The 20222-nt window shown below is 33.3% G+C and overlaps 1 protein-coding gene across 8 annotated transcripts in view; it reads right to left on the minus strand.

The window, feature by feature from the left end:
* Positions 1–259: 259 nt before the first annotated feature.
* The window catches only part of CCDC88A (coiled-coil and HOOK domain protein 88A), a 120842-nt gene continuing 100879 nt past the window's right edge, over positions 260–20222 (minus strand). For 2 of the 8 annotated variants that reach the window (XM_087863412.1, XM_045788003.2), the window contains exons 24-33: positions 17477–17569; positions 17134–17348; positions 13675–13758; positions 12475–12678; positions 11809–11880; positions 10758–10838; positions 8710–8978; positions 8062–8524; positions 4399–4498; positions 260–3858 (exon numbers count right to left, since the gene is read on the minus strand). In XM_087863412.1, coding sequence (XP_087719538.1) covers positions 4434–4498; positions 8062–8524; positions 8710–8978; positions 10758–10838; positions 11809–11880; positions 12475–12678; positions 13675–13758; positions 17134–17348; positions 17477–17569 — 1546 coding nt within the window. In that variant the 3' untranslated portion in view covers positions 260–3858; positions 4399–4433. Of the gene's footprint in view, positions 3859–4398; positions 4499–7287; positions 8525–8709; positions 8979–10757; positions 10839–11183; positions 11271–11808; positions 11881–12474; positions 12679–13674; positions 13759–17133; positions 17349–17476; positions 17570–20222 lie in introns of those variants that run through there. The other 6 variants (XM_087863411.1, XM_045787999.2, XM_045788004.2 and 3 more) reach the window with 5 other exon arrangements.

Below are 20222 nucleotides of genomic sequence, written 5' to 3' on the forward strand. Positions count from 1 at the left end.
AAATGATAACTTATTCTAAGGTGCCATGTTACTTTTTACCTGCTGTTTACTACATCTCTAAGAGGAAATTTTAGGTTGCTTTGCACATAAAATGAATGTTTAATGAATAGAATCAAAGACTGAGGACAGTAGACCATGTCCTTCCCATCTTATAGTGAGAACAGGCTCAGAAAGACTAACTTGCCCCAGAATACACAACTGGTTGCCTCCTCTAACATTCTGCCTCCCCAAAATCTATAAATGAAAATGAAAGACACTGCTTTGTGCAATATATTGTATTTAAACACCTATGTGGGGATTAACAGAATTGATAAGATTCTATTCTTTTCCCAAACCTCCAATACTCATCCCTAAAAGATTTAGAAAGAATCATCTGAACAAGGTTATGGGTTGTGTCTGAAAAAAAGGTTTTCCAGGGCAAAGGGAAAGGAAAGATGATACTTAACTAAATTATATGTTACAATTTTTAAATGATTATTAACCACTTGTTATAAAAGTCACCTCTTTGTTTTATTTTATATCAATCAGTTTAAGTGAATGTTAAACCAACTTAATTTTTTAGGAGTAATACAGTTAAAACTAAAATGAAAAATAATGAAATGTTTTTAAAAAGACATATCAAACCAATGATGGTTTGTTAGGAACTGGCTTCCTGTGGTTGATAATAGGTATTACCAAGTAATAATCACTGCCATTCAACTCCAAATCCCTCAGTAACATTACTTTTAAAGGAAATGTTACAGCTTTTATATTATTTGATTTGGTATTTAATAACAATTTAAGTACAATGGCAAACATTGAAAGAGAACCCTTGGTAGAAAAGAAAAAGACAATTTAAAATCAGGTTTTGTTAAAGGGTGTTATAAGTGCAACTTTATCCATAAGCATTCCTTTTAAGGCATTTTCATTGTCCAGATATCTCAACATGTACATCAAGGTTTATATCACAAAATGGGCTCCTTTTGTATTACTCATTCAAGGCTTAAAGAAAAAATACATCTCAGGACGAAATGTAGCAGAAAAGAAAAGCACAAAAATTCACTTTTCTCATAAAAGTAACTTAAAATACAAAGTCACTTAGCATACATTATTACTCCTCATTGTAATTCCAGATTTGGTACAGTATCTTTTTCACCTCCTGACATAAACTGTAAAGACAGTGCAGGCTGTAATACTTCATTTGTGAGGTGGCTGCAATTCCGTCCGTAATATGCACAGTGATTTTTTAATAGGCTCTTACCATGCCTTGCATGAAAGGTGCTACATACAAACCTGTTACATGAACTCTTTGGTAACCACCAGTTCAAAGACGTGGACCAAACCTTTCCACATGGCCAGATTTGAAGCACTTTATTGGAGCTCTTTGCGGAAGCCATTACCCTGTATATTAATTCTTCAGTTTCCTTGGGGTGGGGGGTGGGGGTGGGGAGTGGGTGTTAGGTGTTGATTTAGAAGACAGCCAGATAAAAGCATGTCAGGCCCCAGTCAGGAAAGTGGCCCCAGTAAGTTTCTCGGTAGCCATACTATTTTGTTTGGCAGAAGCCGTTTATCTAAGGGAAAGTAACTTCCTACTAAGTTTGCTTCTGAATCTTTTGGAGAAAGTAAAATATTCATGGGGTGATTATCTAGTCCTTTCTTGAAATTGTATGAAGGTGATGAACATAACTGAGAGTATTCCTACTTTTATGGTCTTAAGTGTTCCCCCTTGTTTGTCTCTAACTGCACTTTCTCAGGGTCAGCCTCCTCAGACTCAGTGCTATATAGGCTGCCCCTAAGCATGTTCTATGTGAAGCAATAATGTGCTGCTTAAGTCAACAGGTTCTCTATTTTAGGACATTAGTGTTCTGGAAAGGTCAAGCTGTGGTATGATTCACCCTCACTGGGCCACTTCCTACTCATTAAATTCCAACTTTCAGTAATTGTCCTGGGATGTGTCCTAGTTGTGCAAATTAGATGCTAGTTAATATAAATCTAAGTTACCCACTTACTGTATTTAGCTAAAACATAACTTCTATATTTACTTTCAATTTATCCACCTAAAAATGAATTTACATTTTTTACATGCAAGTATCTCTAGACTGCCATGATGCCCATTATCAACTGGATACTTGAATCTAGGGAGTCACAAGAGAGATGTTTCAAAGTCTAGAGAATAAGTTTTAAATATGTCTGTTGTGCAATAGTTGTATTTTAGTAAGAATCCTTTTTATTTACATTTACATAGCACCTTTCATCCAAGAGTTTAAAAGTGATTTAATTTTACAGCATTATTTGGCGGCAAAACCTAAGTTAATGGTGGCATTAAGTCCAAGTTCTCTAAATTCCTTTTTGATTTCTGGTCAACTATACATGCTGTCTTTCTTTTCATTAAGTCTTTCTGAAAGTAGACTATGAACACAATACTGCTAACTGGCCTACCAAAAAGAGAGGGAGGGAGGGAGAGAGAGGGGAGAGGGGGAGGGAGAGAAAAAGAAAGAGGGAAAGAAGACAGGGAGAGAGAGACACACACAGTTCTCATGGCTACTAGGTTAGTGATGAAACACATAGTTCCTAAACCACACACTATGAATATGGAATTATTCCAAAAAGATTTTTAGAGCTGGTAATGAGAGCCTAAGAAGTATACCATTAAAATAAAAAAGTCATTATCTTTCTCATTTCAGACCTTTAAGATTATTCTGATATTTATGTTAAATAATGAATTGGCATTAATAAGTATCAATGCATTTTTTGATTTCATAAGAAAATAAAACTGTGATATAAAATTGGAGCTACAAAAAAACTGATGTATCCCTGGGTTAACTAAATCTACTTTTTTTGTGCTTCTTTCAAATGTTTAAGGTAACAAATGCATACAAATATTTCAAAAGTACCAATAACAGTTACCAACTTTAATGTAATATTATAAAGGACAAAAACAGAAAAGTTCTTATTAATACGTGATAACCTTAAAAATAAATGAGTTCCTGGCAAAATGCAGATCATAGTAAATTATTTACATTTTTTTGCCATAAGAAAACTTCTTAAGCAACAGTCAGCTCTCATGTTAAAAAAAAACAAACACACATACATAACCCAATACTAAAGAAGGGAAATGAATTTAAAACATAACAGCATTATCTTGGGAATGCAATTTGCTGGAAAACCACCTTACTAAAAAAGTTTCAGAAAAACTCTTTTTAATTACCTTGGATCCATGTGTGAATGCTTAGTGTTGCTTAAAGGGGAATACGGAAAGATTAATATTACTGTAAATTTTTATAGCTCCTAGTTTTCAGATTTATCTTATAAACTGAATTTCTTTTGCAGTGCATCAAAATAATTGGCTAAAAAAAAGAATACCAACACATGCAGTCTGCTAACCAAATAAGGCTCTGACATGCCAAAACAATGTTCTCTGTATCTTGATATATAGTACATTCCACAACATACTACAGCATTTAATTTAGATTTACACAACTAAATATAAATGGCTAGATTTTGGCTAATACTTAGTAGAAGCATTAAGCAAACATGGATAAATTCATAAACAAATGACGAAAGAAGTAGATTGTTCTTGGAGTACTTCTTGGAACCTTAAAACACTTGGTCCTTAGTGAGAGAATATCCTTTATTCGGTAGATCTTATCAACACAGTGTATAGTAAGTCCTAAAACCTTCTAAAAATTTTGGCAGTTGACTCCAGTAGTGCTCCTTGATTCAAGGAAGGAATGAAGGTTTTGTATTTCTTGCCTGCTCTAGTCACGATGGATTGTTTAAAGTCTCCTTAAAGATTTTTAAAATGATTCCTATAGTTGGGTGTCTTGTTACTTCAGAAATAAAGGCTTCCCACTGAGAAACTGAAGGACACTTTTCTCTCTGTATTTAGTTGGAAGGTAGAAAGAAGAAAGAAAATATAAGAAAAGCTTGAAGATAAGAGAGAGATATAAAACACAGAGCAGCCACTATTAGAACAACATGCACCAGTTATTTCTTCTATAGGAATGAGAGAGTGACAGAAAGTCAGAGACAATTTTTCTTTGGCTCTTCATATAAAAGATATTTAAATTTATTGTTTATTCTCAATTATCAAAAACACTGTGGGAAAGTTGTATTCCTACCAAAAAAAGAAAAAAAGAAAAAGACTTCAAATTAAAAAAGGAATTCCTAAAACATTATTGACAAGTAAAATTAAATTTAAGAAAAAACAAAAAACAAAAAACATTTGTTTCCTGCACTGACAGGCAAAAACTTAAAGCAACCAATAAATCTTGCTTGACTAGTAAGTAGGACAGAAAATCATGAAATAAGCAAGCAATATTTACATCTGTTAATGCAATGTGCACTTATTCTTATAAGTAACACGGTTAGTTTGTATAAATGAGACTAATCCCATTTACATTTAAGCAAGGAACTCACCACTTGGCCCACATGTCATGTAGTGGGAAATAGAATTAGGAGCTTTGTTGCTCCCTAGACCTGCTTTTTGAATTTCTGCTTTCTTGTACTTTGTCCACATCTGCAGGAGAAAAGCATTTCATGTTACTTAATCAAAGGTTAAACATAATGTAATTCATGAAGTTAAGAAACTAATGAACTCTTGTTGAGTAGGGCAAGGAGAAAGAATCTAACTCTGGGAAATTTATTAATCTGATAGACATCTTATTACTTAAAGACTGTTGTATTTTAAAAGCTGGAAATAATATACTTATGTCCTTTTAGTAGCATCAGATAGGTTTACTTGCTATGTTTATTTACTAAATGGTCACAAATAGTTTTAAAGTACAAAATAATCTTGCATGTTGCCACAGAAACATCCACAATGAAGTATTTGTTTTATTTACTGAGAAAAATTTTATAATATGCCTACTTTCACTGTTACAGCTAAAACTGCTTTGGTCAAAGGGGACCCAATTCTTAACAATGTCAGTTTACAATGTCAGACAAATAATAAGGGTATGATTTCTAGAAACCCAGGGTAGGAATGTGAATGCTACTCAGTGTCATCTAAAATCAGGGTACTGAATCTCCAAATAGTTTTCCAAATATTCCTTTATGAAATCGTAGGATATTTATGGAGATGTCTTAGAGGAAAAAAGTGCAGCTGCTCGCCTGAGTCAGAGTTGGTTAATTTTATCTTTAAAAACAATAATAAAAAAGTTAAAATACTGGTGCATCTTTGTAAGACTTATAGCAAGTGGTACGATGATTTTTTAAAGTTTGGGAAACACTGGCTGTATATAATTTCTAAGGTTCTTCCCATGCTAAATATTTGATTCCAAGTGCTATGAAGAAAACATAAGGAAGAAACTGGTATTTTGAGGAAATTTTACGACTCCATAGCCCTGGTGATAGTCTCTGGAGGAAGTCTAGCCTGTTTTCTCACAGACAATCCTCAAGACACATGGACATGGTATGGATCTGTCTTATATGCACAGTGTATATGTTCCTTTTGAAAACATGTTATACTATAAACTATAGCCATATGTATTGGAAATACTGTTTTCCTGTAAGTCTAATTTTGTAAAATAACCACACAGTTTTAATATAATAGGACATGATTTCTCAATGTATTTTGCATAAATAAATTTAATATGTTTAATTTAAAGTATGTGGCCAGATTTATAATATGTAAAGAGTTGAAATGGTTATAATTATTGACTCAAAGTGGAAAAGAAGTAACACTAATCATTACATTTTAATCATATGTGGCCCCCCAACTAATCTCACTTATATTTACCGTTAAGTTTTATTATTGTTATAAAAAAAAAGTAGAGATGCCAAAAACATTTTTAATGTTAGGACTAGCAGTGAAACAACTGATAAGACAGATGTATTATTCATGGACAAAATATATTACGTCGTACTAAAAAATATGAAAATTTTCTGATTGTGCTTACGTGATTATTTGCAGTAGAACCATTTTAGTAATAGCTGGCTGTGAGAAAAGAAGCATAGTCAAAGATAAAAAGGGAGAGGGCCTAGCCCCCACAATGATCTTGTGTATAAGTACTAGAGAATGCCTTAATTTAAAGGAGAAATTTTGTTAAGCAAAGATTCTCTATGGATTCTATTTCCTTTGGCCTAATTAATAATAACTTAATGTAACAATATGTATAAAATAGTGATTTCCTCCCCATTTAGAAAGTTACATTTCAAAGCATTCTTTTCCAGATGCCAGGCTGAGTTATTAGCAGTAATATTTAGACTGAATCAAACTGGCAAAAACATTCCAGAGAAAGAGCTAAGATCTCCTCCAGGAGTAAGTGAATCAGGGTTATGGCTTTGTTTTGTTTTTTTTTAAATTCTGGGAGTTAGAGATTCAAGTTTAGCTGATTTTGCTTTAAAAGTGCTACAACCACAGCAAGATAATTTTAAAGTTTATGACACTGGAGTCAGAGTTAGAAAATATTTTCTTTATCTTATATGTTATTTTCTTAGCTAAAAGTTGGTATTTATTTGTAGTTCTAAAATTTGTTCCACTAAAAACACACTTGTTTATTTAAATTCTAATGTTAGTTTTATTTTAGCACAATGTACTCATTTAAAAAGCTGTTTTAAGGAGACACATATAATTTAATAAATACAGAAGCAACAATCTTCACTACTTTTTAAACTTACTACCTTTTTTGAACAGAAGTAAAAATGCAAATTTCCAACACATTGAGTATGATTTGATTTATTTCTCTTTGACTCTATATAAAAAAAGAACTGGCAAAACTAATGTATTAACTGATTCCAAGTAAAAAAGTCATCTTGAAGGAAAGATGGTCCTTGAGCTCTTACATTTATCAGATGAAGGAGAGTGAAGAAACAGAATTAACACAAATGCTCCTAGTCACTGTATAAGTAACGTGTAAATCTGATGGGGTTTTTAAAGAAATACATTAGATTTATGAGTATCAATGTTTTAAATCTGAACAATTTTATAAATATGGGCAGTAGTTAATATTTACTACATAAAGTGTTAATGGAGTTACTGACTATATCCTTGGAAATAAAACAGCAGGACAGAAACGTAGTTAAATGGCAAAAGAAGATGACATCTTTTTACACAGTATGTGTGCAACAGGAAGTGCACATTCTGGGGGAGGAAAGGAATGAAGAGTGAGGAGGAAGAGAGGGAGGGAAAGGGAGCAAAAACGGAGGGAGGGAGAAAATGAGCATTCTTTTTTAGGAGCAACAAGGTAAATATGACTTGGAAATGTCTTCTTGGTAATTATAGCATGCAACTATCTTAATATGCTTCCAGGTATCAAAGTAACAATCTTGTATCTGGTGACAAGAAATGTGAAAGAGGAACATGTATTGTTAAGGTTTTTAAAGTCATGCAGAAAGTGTACAATGCAATTAATATTTCATGCAGGCTTTGGTGTGATTACACATTCATATTTATACACATGCCATCATGTACAAGTCAATACTATGCCACAATTTAAAAATAAAAATGTAAGCCTAGCCAAATTATACTTTTCAACAGCAGCTCTTCAAATCAGATTAGAAAAGCACAGTGCATATCAAGTAACATCAGTATTATATTGTGCAGTTTTGATCAAACACAACCATACTCATACCAAACAGTCTGATTATCCTCAGAAACCAACAGTGCAGCTTCTGTGTCATCAGGATAGAAGCATGCAGAAGTGATAAGATTACTGCTATCTGCAGAAGACTGTGGGTTACTGTTACTAAGGTTCTGATTATCAGAAAACTGTTCATTATCTTTCTTTGCAGCTTTATCCAAAGAGGCAGAAGACTGATCAGTTACTCTGGTGATTGGCCTGGGAGGTAACCCACTTATGTTACTAACTAGTTCCGTATTCAGGGATAAAAATGGCTGAGATGGATGAGCCACAGTAAATGACTCTATGCTATCAGCTGATATTCCAAATGCATCATTTGACATAGTAATAATGGCAAAAGTTTGGTTTGGAAAATGTGACTTTTCTGTTCTGGAGTCTCTAGCCTGGGCATATAGAGACTTGGGCTTATCTGTAGCTAAATCATTTTGTGCATGAGAACCTACAGCATGGGCTGCAGTGTGAAGTGTATGAGAGGACCACTGGTGTAAAAGGTACTCACTAGAGGCTGCAGTGATGTTGCTATCAGCAGTAGCTGGTGGTGAATCGACTGATACAGGTAGTCTACTGTCCTTGGTCAAAAAATCATGGATGCTTGTCCTTCGAGTAGTTCCTTCGGCAGTAGAGATCACACTGCTTGCACGAGGTAAAGTGGCATAAGGATTGCTATCTTTTGATTGTCGTGACAGAGAAGTTTCTTTTACTAATTTTATCTTTCCTTGAGTGCCTAGTGTAGGTTTTCCTGGAGAGCTAATGAAGTAGGCATCTTCAGTCTTTCGAGGACTGGGTCTCACAAATTGTTCAGGCTTATTTGTCCGTCTATCGTAGAAGTCTCCTGGGGTTTTTCCACTTACTGACCTGGCCAGACCACAGCTAACTGGTTTGTTTTTTCCCAAAAAGTCAGAAGAAACAGACAAACTTTTCATTACTTCATCTAAAAGATTCTCTTGACTTGAGGACTTTATCTGTTAAAAAAGATATCACAACACATTAGTGAATGCAGCCAAGCTTTTACTTTCCTGATATAGCAGACTGTATGATATAAAATTGCTAAGCACCCCTTAACTTAAAAAGAAGCTCTACAGTTCAGTCACAGAAATTTAACTTGCTGTGTCGATCTAAATTAAGGTCCTACTTAGATAAAACTAACCTGTATTGAGGTAAGCTTGTTGCTTTCTTCCAAAAACTGCTGTAGAGTAACAACTTCACTTCCAGGGGAACCAGTTTTGATCTTGTGATGTGCTCGACTCTCTAATGATTCAGGCATTTTGTGCTGGAGCATTGGACTTGATCTGGTCTGTCTTTTCAAATACTGGATTGGACTGCTACCACTGCTGGACCAAGCCTCATGATCATGAAGCAGGCTAAATTCTCCACTGCTGTGGCTTTGTGGCCTGCTTTGGATATTAACTGCACCTGCTTTTGGAGTAAATGGTGTGTTAAGAGTTCGGTAATAGAAATGAGATTAAAACTATGTAAGTAATAACATTTGTTGACTGGATTCTTATGAATAGCTAAACTGACTTTCAAGCTTTATTTAGAAATGCCTCGTGAACTGTATTCATCATTGTCTACCCTAGTTTCATTTTGACAAATATTTTAAGTTCTACAAGGGCAGAACTTGCTTTCACCATTACGCTCAGAGCCAAACTACAAAGCAGGCACTCAATACATTTGATGAATGAGTGAATAAAAAAATAATACATTTTAAAAAATTCAGGTTCAAGTAACTGTAAAACACCTCACGGTTTAGAACAAAACACAATTGTATGGATTTTAAATTATTTCAGAACGTTAAAACCAGAATACAAATTCAGATGTTAAAAATTCTAATTATTTGCTTCTCTATGAAATCTTCATTCCTTATTTGAAGGTTTCTCTGTTCATCCTGAATGAATAATCTTAAAGAATTTTTAAAAAATTTAAATAGCAGGCATATAAAGGAAAATCAATGGAGATATGATAAAATTACTTAGCAAGTTCTAGTCAAAATATAAAATGAAGTATGTTTTACATTTTATTCTTTAATGTCTGAATCATCTGCTTGCTCTGCTTTCCACTGTTGGTATGTGGCTACACAGCCTTAAAAGACTCAATTGAGGTTGAGTAACTGTATAAAATGCAAATTACTAGTTCTGGAAAAAAGCTCCCTAATGTTTAATGCTATTCCTTATGTGGATTCTAACTGACAGCAAACTGTATACATACAGTATCATGATGGAAAATACAACTTTCCATGCTCTCCTAATCATAGAGAGTAAAACGGGTCATGAAAGAATTTGGCTCAAGTTATATAACATTTTACAGAAGGAAGATTTTCTTAAATTTTCAAATCAGAAAAGAAATACTTTGTATTTTCAGACTAAATTTTTCTACTGTATATAAAAACATGATTATAGAAATAAAAAAAAATCCCTAAAAAAAAAATCCCTTCTTGAGATCAGATATTTCAGACCACTGCAACAGAGTCATAGCATTAATGATAAAATTACAACTGAGACAAAATGATTTTATAATACAAAAAGCAACAGAACACATGCATTATAATTTGGCAATTCTGGACTATAGAGAGTAACTACTTTAACCAATTTTTATAATCTATTAAACAATTCCAGAACCCGAGTAGGCAGTATACCTTTTCAGGGAAAAAGTACTAGTCAAGGCCTCTAGCATTTACATAAAAACCTTACCTTAGAATGCACATTAAAAAATAGAGAAAAAAAACTTGAATTCTTTATATAAGCTATGTGCATCCATTTGTCTGTTATACACAAACACAACTGTCTTCTCGAATTAAAAAAATTATTTCCCCTTATTTCATGAATAAATTAAGCTAAAAGTATTTCTAAAACACTTCTGTAATGGGAGTTCATGGTACATGCCTCATGAGAAAATTAAGGACAACCATTTTTATGACGAAGACAAAATGTAAGAAAAATAAGGACTTACATGAAGTTAAAAATTACATAAAAATATTTTATTTGTGAAGATGAAAAATGGCAACCAAAATTACTGCTCCTGTTTTTACATTTATATACATTGTATACACTGTATTACAATGTAAGAAGTATAAAATGTTCCAAGGAACTATGCATAGGTGATTTGGATTTCATACTTTACTCCAGAAACTTCATCAATCTTCTAATTATAAAATCTGGAAATGGATGGACAATATTAATAAATTTACCTACAGCATACCTTTGACTTCATGGAGTGAAGCATTATTATTACTATTGCTAGTGGATGTTCTGCCACTATCAAGGCTGGCTGGTCTTGAAGCTAAATGAAAAGATCAGGAGACAGTGTGATAAAACTCCTAGCTAATAACATTGAACTTTTACATTCTGATCACAGAATGCTCTGAGGAAGCAATCATGCATACTGTCACAGGCTGAGCATGCCCAGAGTTGAATCTTACAGACTAGAGAGCAAAAGCATTTCCAGGTAGTTCAGTTAGATACTTTAGAATAAGACTCTTCTGAAACACTAGTTGAGATTCCAAGAAAAGAAAATAAAGTGCATATTTAGTTTTGGAAATGATTTCTAGATGGATACCAAAACTGTTCTGGTTGAGTAGAATGACATGCCAAAAAAAAAAAAAATGCTAGTGATTAGGTCACTTACAACAGATCAGACAAGGAACCCTGCACACTGCAGAGATGCCACGAACAGGAGGAACATGAGCATCTGCAGAGTTAATGTCCTGCATTCCTATCCGTACAAGGGGAACAATTGCACAGTTAACATGACCCTACCCCGTTTCTTAAAATCCTGCTTACATATGAAATTCCCTCAACATGTTATCCATTTATTATTAATAATTTAGCTTGGTAAGATATGGTTTTGCAGATCTCTCCAAAAAATTAAAAATCTGAAATGCTCACCACTGCAGAAAATGTGGTCTCTTAGAGTTCATCCTTTATCAAACTAAATATTTTTTAAACCAACGGTAAAATGTGTTTCTCATAACTTTAACCTTATATCAAAATGGCAAAATTACCTTCGAGCACTGTGCAGGCATACTTTATAAATGACCTTGACCAAGAGAGAGACTACTTAGATGAAGCAACAACCTTAAAAAGGGGCAAAAGGGAGTATTAGGTTTGAAGAAATGACAGAAGTAGCAGTGAGATGCAGGTTAGAGAAAACATGCTTGCTGGCAATGCCACATTCACCAAATCAATGCCAGAGCCTCAGCATTCCCATTCTGTATGGAATATGTACTCTCTAAGTAAAGTTCATATCTTACCATGAACTCTTGATCCCGTACTAGAATCATCACTAATACCTTGTGGACTTATGTCTTCAAAGGATGTAGTATCTACATAAAATAGCAAAATGGATATAAAAATGTTTTTATACAAAAAAATTATAAAATTTCATATATGCAGACATGGATATTCTTTTTCAATCACATGTAATACATCTTGATTTAACTTATTTCATAGACTTAACCAGAAACTGGAACTAGGAATAAGAAACAGAATAGCTGTGATGAGAGTTGACTCGCTTAACACAGAAGCAGTGAAACAATCTCCCCAAAGACCCTGCAAAGCAAAGCAAGAGCCGGGGTTGTTCTATGTGGTTGTCTCTGTTTGAAGTTGTAGTGTTTTTAGTTTAGTTTTTATTTTAAAGCTTCTATCATCACTTTTTCCCTTTCTCACTCTTTACTTGGCTTATTTTTCCTTTTCTTGTTAGTTCATTAGCTGTTTATTATGAAAGGCCTAGGAAAGATTTTAATTATTTGTATATTTAAAATTTTTGAAATGATTTGAAAATTCTCTCAAAATGAATCCAGACTGTTTTGGTAAATTATTTCAGGTTGTTGCTGTCAAAAAAGTATACATGGAAAAGTCAAATTAAAATTCCTGTTGCCAACAGTTACACCACAGTGCAAAGAGCAGACGGCCTATACCTTTATTATTAACCAACTGCTTGGATCTGAAGCCTGTAGAAGAGTTGACAGTTGAAAAGTTGATGGCTGTAGTAGAGAAGGCCATAGCTCCCAATTCTTTTCTCCTTTTACCCGTTGAAATATCATCAGGAACCTCCAAATTTTCAGTACTACCTGTCCACTGTCCTCCTGCTAGGACCATGGACTGCACCAGGTCATTCATGGCTGGGATGCAAATGAAAGCAAATGAATCAGCATGGTTAATGTATCTGCTCTTACTTCTATCTTGTATTATAAATGATCTGGTTTTTGTCTATGGATTAATGCAAGTGAACATCAAAGACTATAACCACAAGGTCATTCAATTATGACATGCATTCAGCTGAATGAAATGAGTAGGCCAAAGGCTGATAAACTTCAGTAAATATTTTTATCCCACCTCCACCCCCTTTAAAGATAGGAAAAGGAATTTTACTCTGTACAACTGCCATGCTTTTGCGCAGTGATGTGCAATATAATTAGAAGCCTTCATAATGTGGTTTTGTGATGACAGAAATGGAATGAATAAAGGTAAGATGGAGAGCAGTTCTTATACAGCATCATTATTGAAAATGACAAAGAGTCCTTGGTCAGAGCAGGTTACTGAAGAAATCATTCATTTTATGAATCAAATAAGTATACCATTCAATAAACACCTGAAAGAGATGATATCCAAAGTGACATTTAATTTGATTATGTAATTAATTACCCATACCACTTTAAAAAAAACAGAGTATTAATATATAAAGAATGACAAACGTTTTCAAGGGTTACAGGCCATTTTATTTATTTATTTGTTTAATTTAGTTCATTAAGAAAATAAATTCCTAATGCTAAAGGTTTTGTTATATCTTAAGTAAATTTCTTTGGGAAAAAAAATCTCTATGGCATAGAAAATTAAAGTTTTTTTTTTTGTTTTCTGCCAACTTTTAGAAGGCACTGGAAAATTATATTACATGTATGACTAAACATATATGCATGTATATGTATCAGTGAACATACATATAATGCGAATTCAGTGCCAGTTTTGAAAAAAAAAATTCTTCCAGCTCCTTGAATTAGAGGAAGACTGCACTTTGCAAAATAAGAAAATTGGCACAGTCCAGAGAAAGGTTAGTGAAAAATTAGTAATGGAAGCCAGTGTAGTCATTTGAAAGAAGCTGAACTGTCATAAAGTCTTACACATGGAACGACGGTAGCAGGCCTTCATTTTGTCTTTATCCTTCGGTCTGTTCCTCAAAAAGGGCAGTCTTTTCAGTGCAACCACTTTAATGTCAGAGCATGAGGAAAAACAGAAACAGAAAAAATGAAAGAAAAAAGGGAGAAGAACAGATGGGAGTTAAATGTTGAAATTAAGGACAGAAATGAATGTCTGAGCTTCAGCTATGTATGCTATACTAAGCTATTATTCTCATGCTGCTGAGTGATAATGAAATATGAAATATGTACTTTGACACTTTAAAATACTTGGAAAGCACTGAAGACAATGATGAGGAACATATACTTTGAAAGCTTGGATTGGCTAAAGTCCTACAAATACAGGAACTGATTAGAAGTATTTACTGAAGGAACACTTTTCCTAGTTAAGTTGTAAAGGTATACCTTTAAAATTAGGGCTATTGGTGGGCCACAGTATACAGGATGAAAATGTATAAGGCTTTTCAATCCTCTATTTTAACTTTTTAAATAAAAAGACTTCATCTTGGAAAAAAGTTACTCGGGAAAATGCACATTTTACGAGAGTATTCTAGTAATAAATATTAACAAAAACTAGGGTGCCCAGGGAATGTTTAAAACAATCTAAAGAAACTTTACAAACTTTCATTATTTTCTTAAACTTAAACAAAGAAAATAGGTGATTTTGGGGGGGGGGTTAATTTGAATTCTGGTGCATTATTTAACAGCACCATGAAAATATTCTTCTGAACAAAGTCTTCCAAAAGATGACATGAGCAATTACATTTATTCCATTTTGCGAAAGCATGGGTGGGAAAAGAGAAAAGCTAGCACTAAGCTCTGTTAAAGCTAAAAGATAAGAGGCACCCTAATGCAAGCAAAAATGACAGAGAAATGTGTACTCATAACATTTTTAGCTATTTTGAAGGGCTTTTTGGGTGAGTTTGTTAAGAAAAACAAAGGTAGCACTGTGCAGAAAAATTCTGTAAATGAAAATTAGGGTTATAAATGTAGGAGGTGTCATTACCATAAAAATTAAAATGCTCACTAGAGTCACTAACATTCTTGAGTTATATTTTAACAAGATTCAAATACAGAAAACTGTTACACCTTTTGGAACTGCAATTTAGGAGTTAGGGAGAGGATGTGAATAAAGACTTAACAGCATACTGTACATAGCCTTACTAACTATACTCCTTCTCAAGGTTTGCCATCATCTTGTAAGTAATCAAAAGTTCTTCTCCATTAAGGAGAATGCAATAGACATACAGCTTTTTAACTTATTTGACTGCTATTAGGAATAGTCATGATTCATTTAGGCTTTTAATTTGACCTATTTCTTTTCTAGCTTGGTAAACACAGCTGTTTTTAATGATTAAAAAGAAATGAACTGAAAGCAATGTAAAAATGGACACTTAGCTAAAACAAAGCTGAGTGGTTGCAGCATGCACGTGTTGTCTTGTTTAGATACTTCTGTTTCAACTGTTTTCCAAAGACTGCTTTACTGACAGACAGGATAAAAGGAGTTTTAAATTTGCCAGTGGTGGAATATGATCCTTCTTATATCAACTAGTTTGTAGATATACAATGTTCTTTTTCCAACATGCTGAACTTCGGGAACATTAGCATTGCTGGGTTTTGTTTATTTAAAACATTCTAAAACTGAACAACTGCAGGAAAGGAGAATATTACTGCCTTCTGATTCTTATTCTGGATGTTCCAGTAGGGAGTATGAAAGAATGTCAGCCTTATATTAAAAACAGACAAGTTGACCTCAAAAAGGACTGCTGTGCCTTTCTTGTGTTACATTATCATATCTGAATTGAAATATCTTTCTTTAGGGTGCCTGGCTGGCCCAGTCGGTAGAACATGCGACTCTTGATCTCAGAGTTGTGAGTTCAAGCCCCATGTTGGGTGTACAGCTTACTCAAAAAAAAAAAAAAAAAAAAAAAAAAATCAATCCCTTACGAAACATCTTCCTTTAATTGGAAAAAAAATTAAGTAGACCTATTACCATTTCTCATTTAATAAGATGTCAGATATTTTATATCTAAAGGTAACAAAATTATGAATTATCTGGCATCTTTTTAAGGTAAACCTGATGGTTTCTCTAGAAGAATACTCAGCGATTTCGTGTAGATTTGACTGATAAGACTAGATAGCAAAAGACCCAGGTAATGAGAATCTTGTGTGGAAATACAGAATTTAACCACTTTCTTGAGACTAACACACACACACACATACACACACACACAAGTATGTATGTATGCATGAATACTTATGGATTCTAGTTTTTAGGATGCTATAGTTGTATTCTGAAATATACGCTATAATGAATGTCTCATCTCCTACACCCTAAAATACTGTCTTTTCAGAGTTAATTCCCCTGAGGCCAAAACATCTATAGTTTTTTGACTGTTTTGAGTGTTGCCATAAGAAGAGTCTATCCCTGGGGGAAGTAGCAGCTGTTTTTGCCTACTTACTTCAAAAGAATAGCAGTGAAATTATATAGATCTATTTCATATAGATATACATATACATATATACACACATAAATATATATTTTTTTAATTTAGTGACTCTGGTGATGGTATGAATGGATTCAAAGTATCTTGTTTACATATTCTATAAGAACGTTGTTAGTAGTCAACTTATTGGACATCTTCAAAGGGCCTAGCACTGGATTCTTTTCTCTTTCTCTTAAAATATACCTCTTTAGGCTTTTATTTTGCTTTTGTTTAGTTAAGCACACTAGTAATGAAATAAAAATATTATGAATTGTATAGGGCATGTTATGATGTGATACTGCTATATTTGTAAATAAAAAAAATTAAATCACAATTTTATACAGTTTATACACATCAATTTTAATCAATCCTTTACCAAGCAATCCTCAACAATTTTTACAACCTTCAGTTACTTCTAAACCACTGAATAACATTCTTTTCATATTCATGTCTATTTTTCTTTGCTTCTCACCAATGTGACTTTGCTCCAATTTGACACCAAAGTATATGAATAAAATCCCATTATAAAATGCCTTATTATTCTATTTAGTTACAAATAATTATCAAGATGAACTCATAAACATTTCTCACTTGCTCTCTGCAATCACCCTGTGCAGTATGACACAAAGGTGAAAGGTGTGCCCATATTAATACAACTAGCAAGTGGCAGAGATATTCCGGCTCTTATCTCAATGTTCTTTCGACATTGTTTTTACTTCCCTGGCTAAATGATGGTATTTCTGTGTTTGGTATATTTCTAAACACATAATACAGAAAATCATGTAGTTATGCAGTACTGCAATACACAATGAATTTTATAATCATATAGAGTTAAAAAATGCATTCATCAGACTATTACCCCAAAGGACTGCTGAAGTTATAAGTTAAAAGAAATCTTTTGAAAGGATTTTAAATCAATACTAGAGATCACAAATGTTTAAAGAGTTTAAGCACTCACTGCTGCTTTTCTTGGTCCCCAAAGTTTGGCCATCTTCTAAAGAGTTTGAACCTACTGAAGAACTATCTTGACTATCTTGATGGGGGAGCTGAAGAAATCCTTCACTGGAGTCTGAGCGGGTAGGTGTTAATGTTAGAGATTTCTGACGTTCCCGATTAATATCTTTCTTAGACTTTATCAATTTTCTCATTTTTAGAGTAATCCAGTTGCCTCTCCTAATAGAATAATTTAAAAAACTCTTATCAGTCTAAAATTCAACATATAAGTCCTTCACAAAATTAAAAGTCTTAACTTTCTTCTTTTTTTTCCAAAATAAAAATGAATAAAATTTGGTTAACAGTACCTTCTAGGAGGAGATGGGTCATAAAATTTGTATTGATCCATTATCTTCTCTTCTAATTTCTCCTTTTGTCGTCTTAATTCATTTAACTTATCACTATAAAAATAAAAATTGCATTTTAGGACATGTACCATATTTTGTACAGTTATGAATACTGAATTATTTTGTGACTACAACCTAACTCCTGTCCAAAACATAAATAAATACAGATAGTAGAGTTGAAAACTAAGTCTTAGGTATTAACAATGGGATTTTTTCCAAGTTTCTCCTTTATATTTACAAACACACTTAATAAAAGGATATAGAATTTAAAATTCAATTCTTTAATACATTATTTGTTTGAAGAAATTTTTCCATATTATATTCTCATTGTGACAAAGGAATTCTCTCAACATCTTTTAAAAGCTGTTAAGTGACATTATATTAACAGTGACTATTCTCCTATTCTTGGATCTTTTAGTATCTCACATTGTTTTTGGAATGAAGGGTGATTTAATATAATTTATATAAGTAAAAAACTAAAATGTTCAATAGTTTGCTTACAATTGTAGATATAATAAATAATCTTTCAACCACATCTTCATGTAAACAGACTTTTTTCCTTTGCGGGAGAATTACTTAGGCTTACTTTACCTTTGGAGAACTATTTCCTGCCTTCAGCAATACGAGAATACACTAGTTTCACCATGTCTTAGTCTCATTTATGTCCTTGATGTTATATATTACATAGGCAACATCAAAGATCACAGACTAAAGTAAAATGATCTAAAAAAAACTGTGATGCCAAACTGCGATGTTGTTTACTCAACAAATATTTAGTGATCATTTACAATAAGACACAAAGAATATATAAGACAATAAGGAGCCCAACTCTGCTTATAATACAATAGGAGAGAGAGAACAAATATACAGAAATGACTATTACAATCCAAGGCAGTAGGGGTGCCAAAATAAAAGCACTGTGTTAAGTACAAAAGAAACTTATAAAAAGGAAAATATTTCTATCTTGGATGACCGAAGAAAGCCTCATGGAGAGAATGGCCGTATTAGGTAGACTGAAAAGATAAGAATGCTAAATTAAGCAGTTTAGTTGAGGGGAAGCAGTGAGGGATTTTCAGGTTTAGATTTTGCTCAATAGTAAATCAGAACCTTGAAGGTTTCATTACAAAGTGGTGTTATGAAATCTTCGCTGTAGGTACCTAAACTCCATAATGAAATAGTATCTATCAGAAAGGATGGTAGTAAGGAAAACATCCAGGAGGCTAATGAGGTAGTCTTGTTGAGTGGTTAGGCTGAATCAGGGTAGTGGGAACCGGAGCAAATGGATTTGAGAAATTTTTTTGAAGAAGATGCTTTGTGAACAGAGGCTGCCAAGAGTTACCCCACAGCACAATGGTGGATGGTCTATACCTCCCAACTGTTTTCTCTTTTTACCTGTTGAAATATCATCAGGAATCTCCAAATTCTCAGTACTACCTGTTCACTGTCACTCCAGCTAGGACCATGTGACAGAGGCATTCAGCTAGAACTGTCTGACATATAAGATGGATATTTTTAATTTCAATTCAAAAAGTCAAAATAGATACTAATATTTCTAAGTCAACTATATAGATACAGTTACTGAAACTTTGGAAATGGATTATTCACCAAGGCCAGAACATTAAGATATTCTAAAGATATCCAAAGATAAAGCTTTAGATAATGCCTTTGTTTTAGGGACAGAAAACTTAAATGTCAAGAGCTTTACATATATTTACTGCTTCTTAAGCAAAAACACCTCTTAAGGCAGAGAATAAAGGAATACATATCCCTGAAAGGATTGAAGGTGTAGTCCAAAGTGCAAGCCACAAATGTGAAATTTCTTTGAAGTTTTGCATTTATTTTGAAAGTTCATGCAAACTCTGCTTTTTGCTCCATAATATGTCTATTAATATAAAAATCATGTTCCTTGCCCCAAATTTTATAAGAAAACTGATGCTTCGAAAAATGTATGCTGTATACTGGTTTCACATGTGTCCTAGCTCACCATCATATATATCATGCCTAAAAGGCACATATATATTATTTCATTTATTTCTTAGGATAATCTTGGAAGTAGATGTTATATCTCTATTTTAGAGAAAAAGAAACCAATGATCAAAGAAACAAAGTAACCCATCTATGGTCACATAGCTAGTGACTAGAAGAACTGGGATTTAAATTAGGAACTGCCTAATTTCAACATCTGTGCTATTTCTATTATACTATAGTGTTTTTCATTTAGAGAATAGGGGAAGAGAAGAATTTAGTAAAGATGAATATTGGCGCAATACAAGAACTATCCAGTGAGTTGATCAGGCCCAAATTCCTGATTTTACCAGATTCCTCTACTACTAATGGAGACATAAATTACCAATATTAAGCCTTGTCAATTCTATCTTTTACATCTAGTATTTGATCTCAATTACCACCCCTTATGAATTATGATTCACTAGATTACTACAACAGTCTTTCTAAAACTTACTCCTTGTCTCTACTCTCAGAACCTCCAATCCATACTCTAAAACGCCATCAATGCTTTTTTAAAAAAACACAAATCTGATGGTTTTATTCCCCTGCTCAATGTTTTCAGCAACTCCTTTGTGTGGCATGGAAAAACCTTTGTGAAGTAGCTCCTAAGTTCTAGCCACTTCTCTATTGCTCCTTCTTCCTCAATTTTGCTCCAGCAAGAACTACTAATTTTTAGGTCCTATACCATACCATAATAGAC

The sequence above is a fragment of the Ursus americanus genome, chromosome 7 (genome assembly GCF_024610735.1).
Source record: "Ursus americanus isolate L20-20 chromosome 7, mUrsAme1.1.p, whole genome shotgun sequence".
NCBI classification, from domain to species: Eukaryota; Metazoa; Chordata; class Mammalia; order Carnivora; family Ursidae; genus Ursus; species Ursus americanus.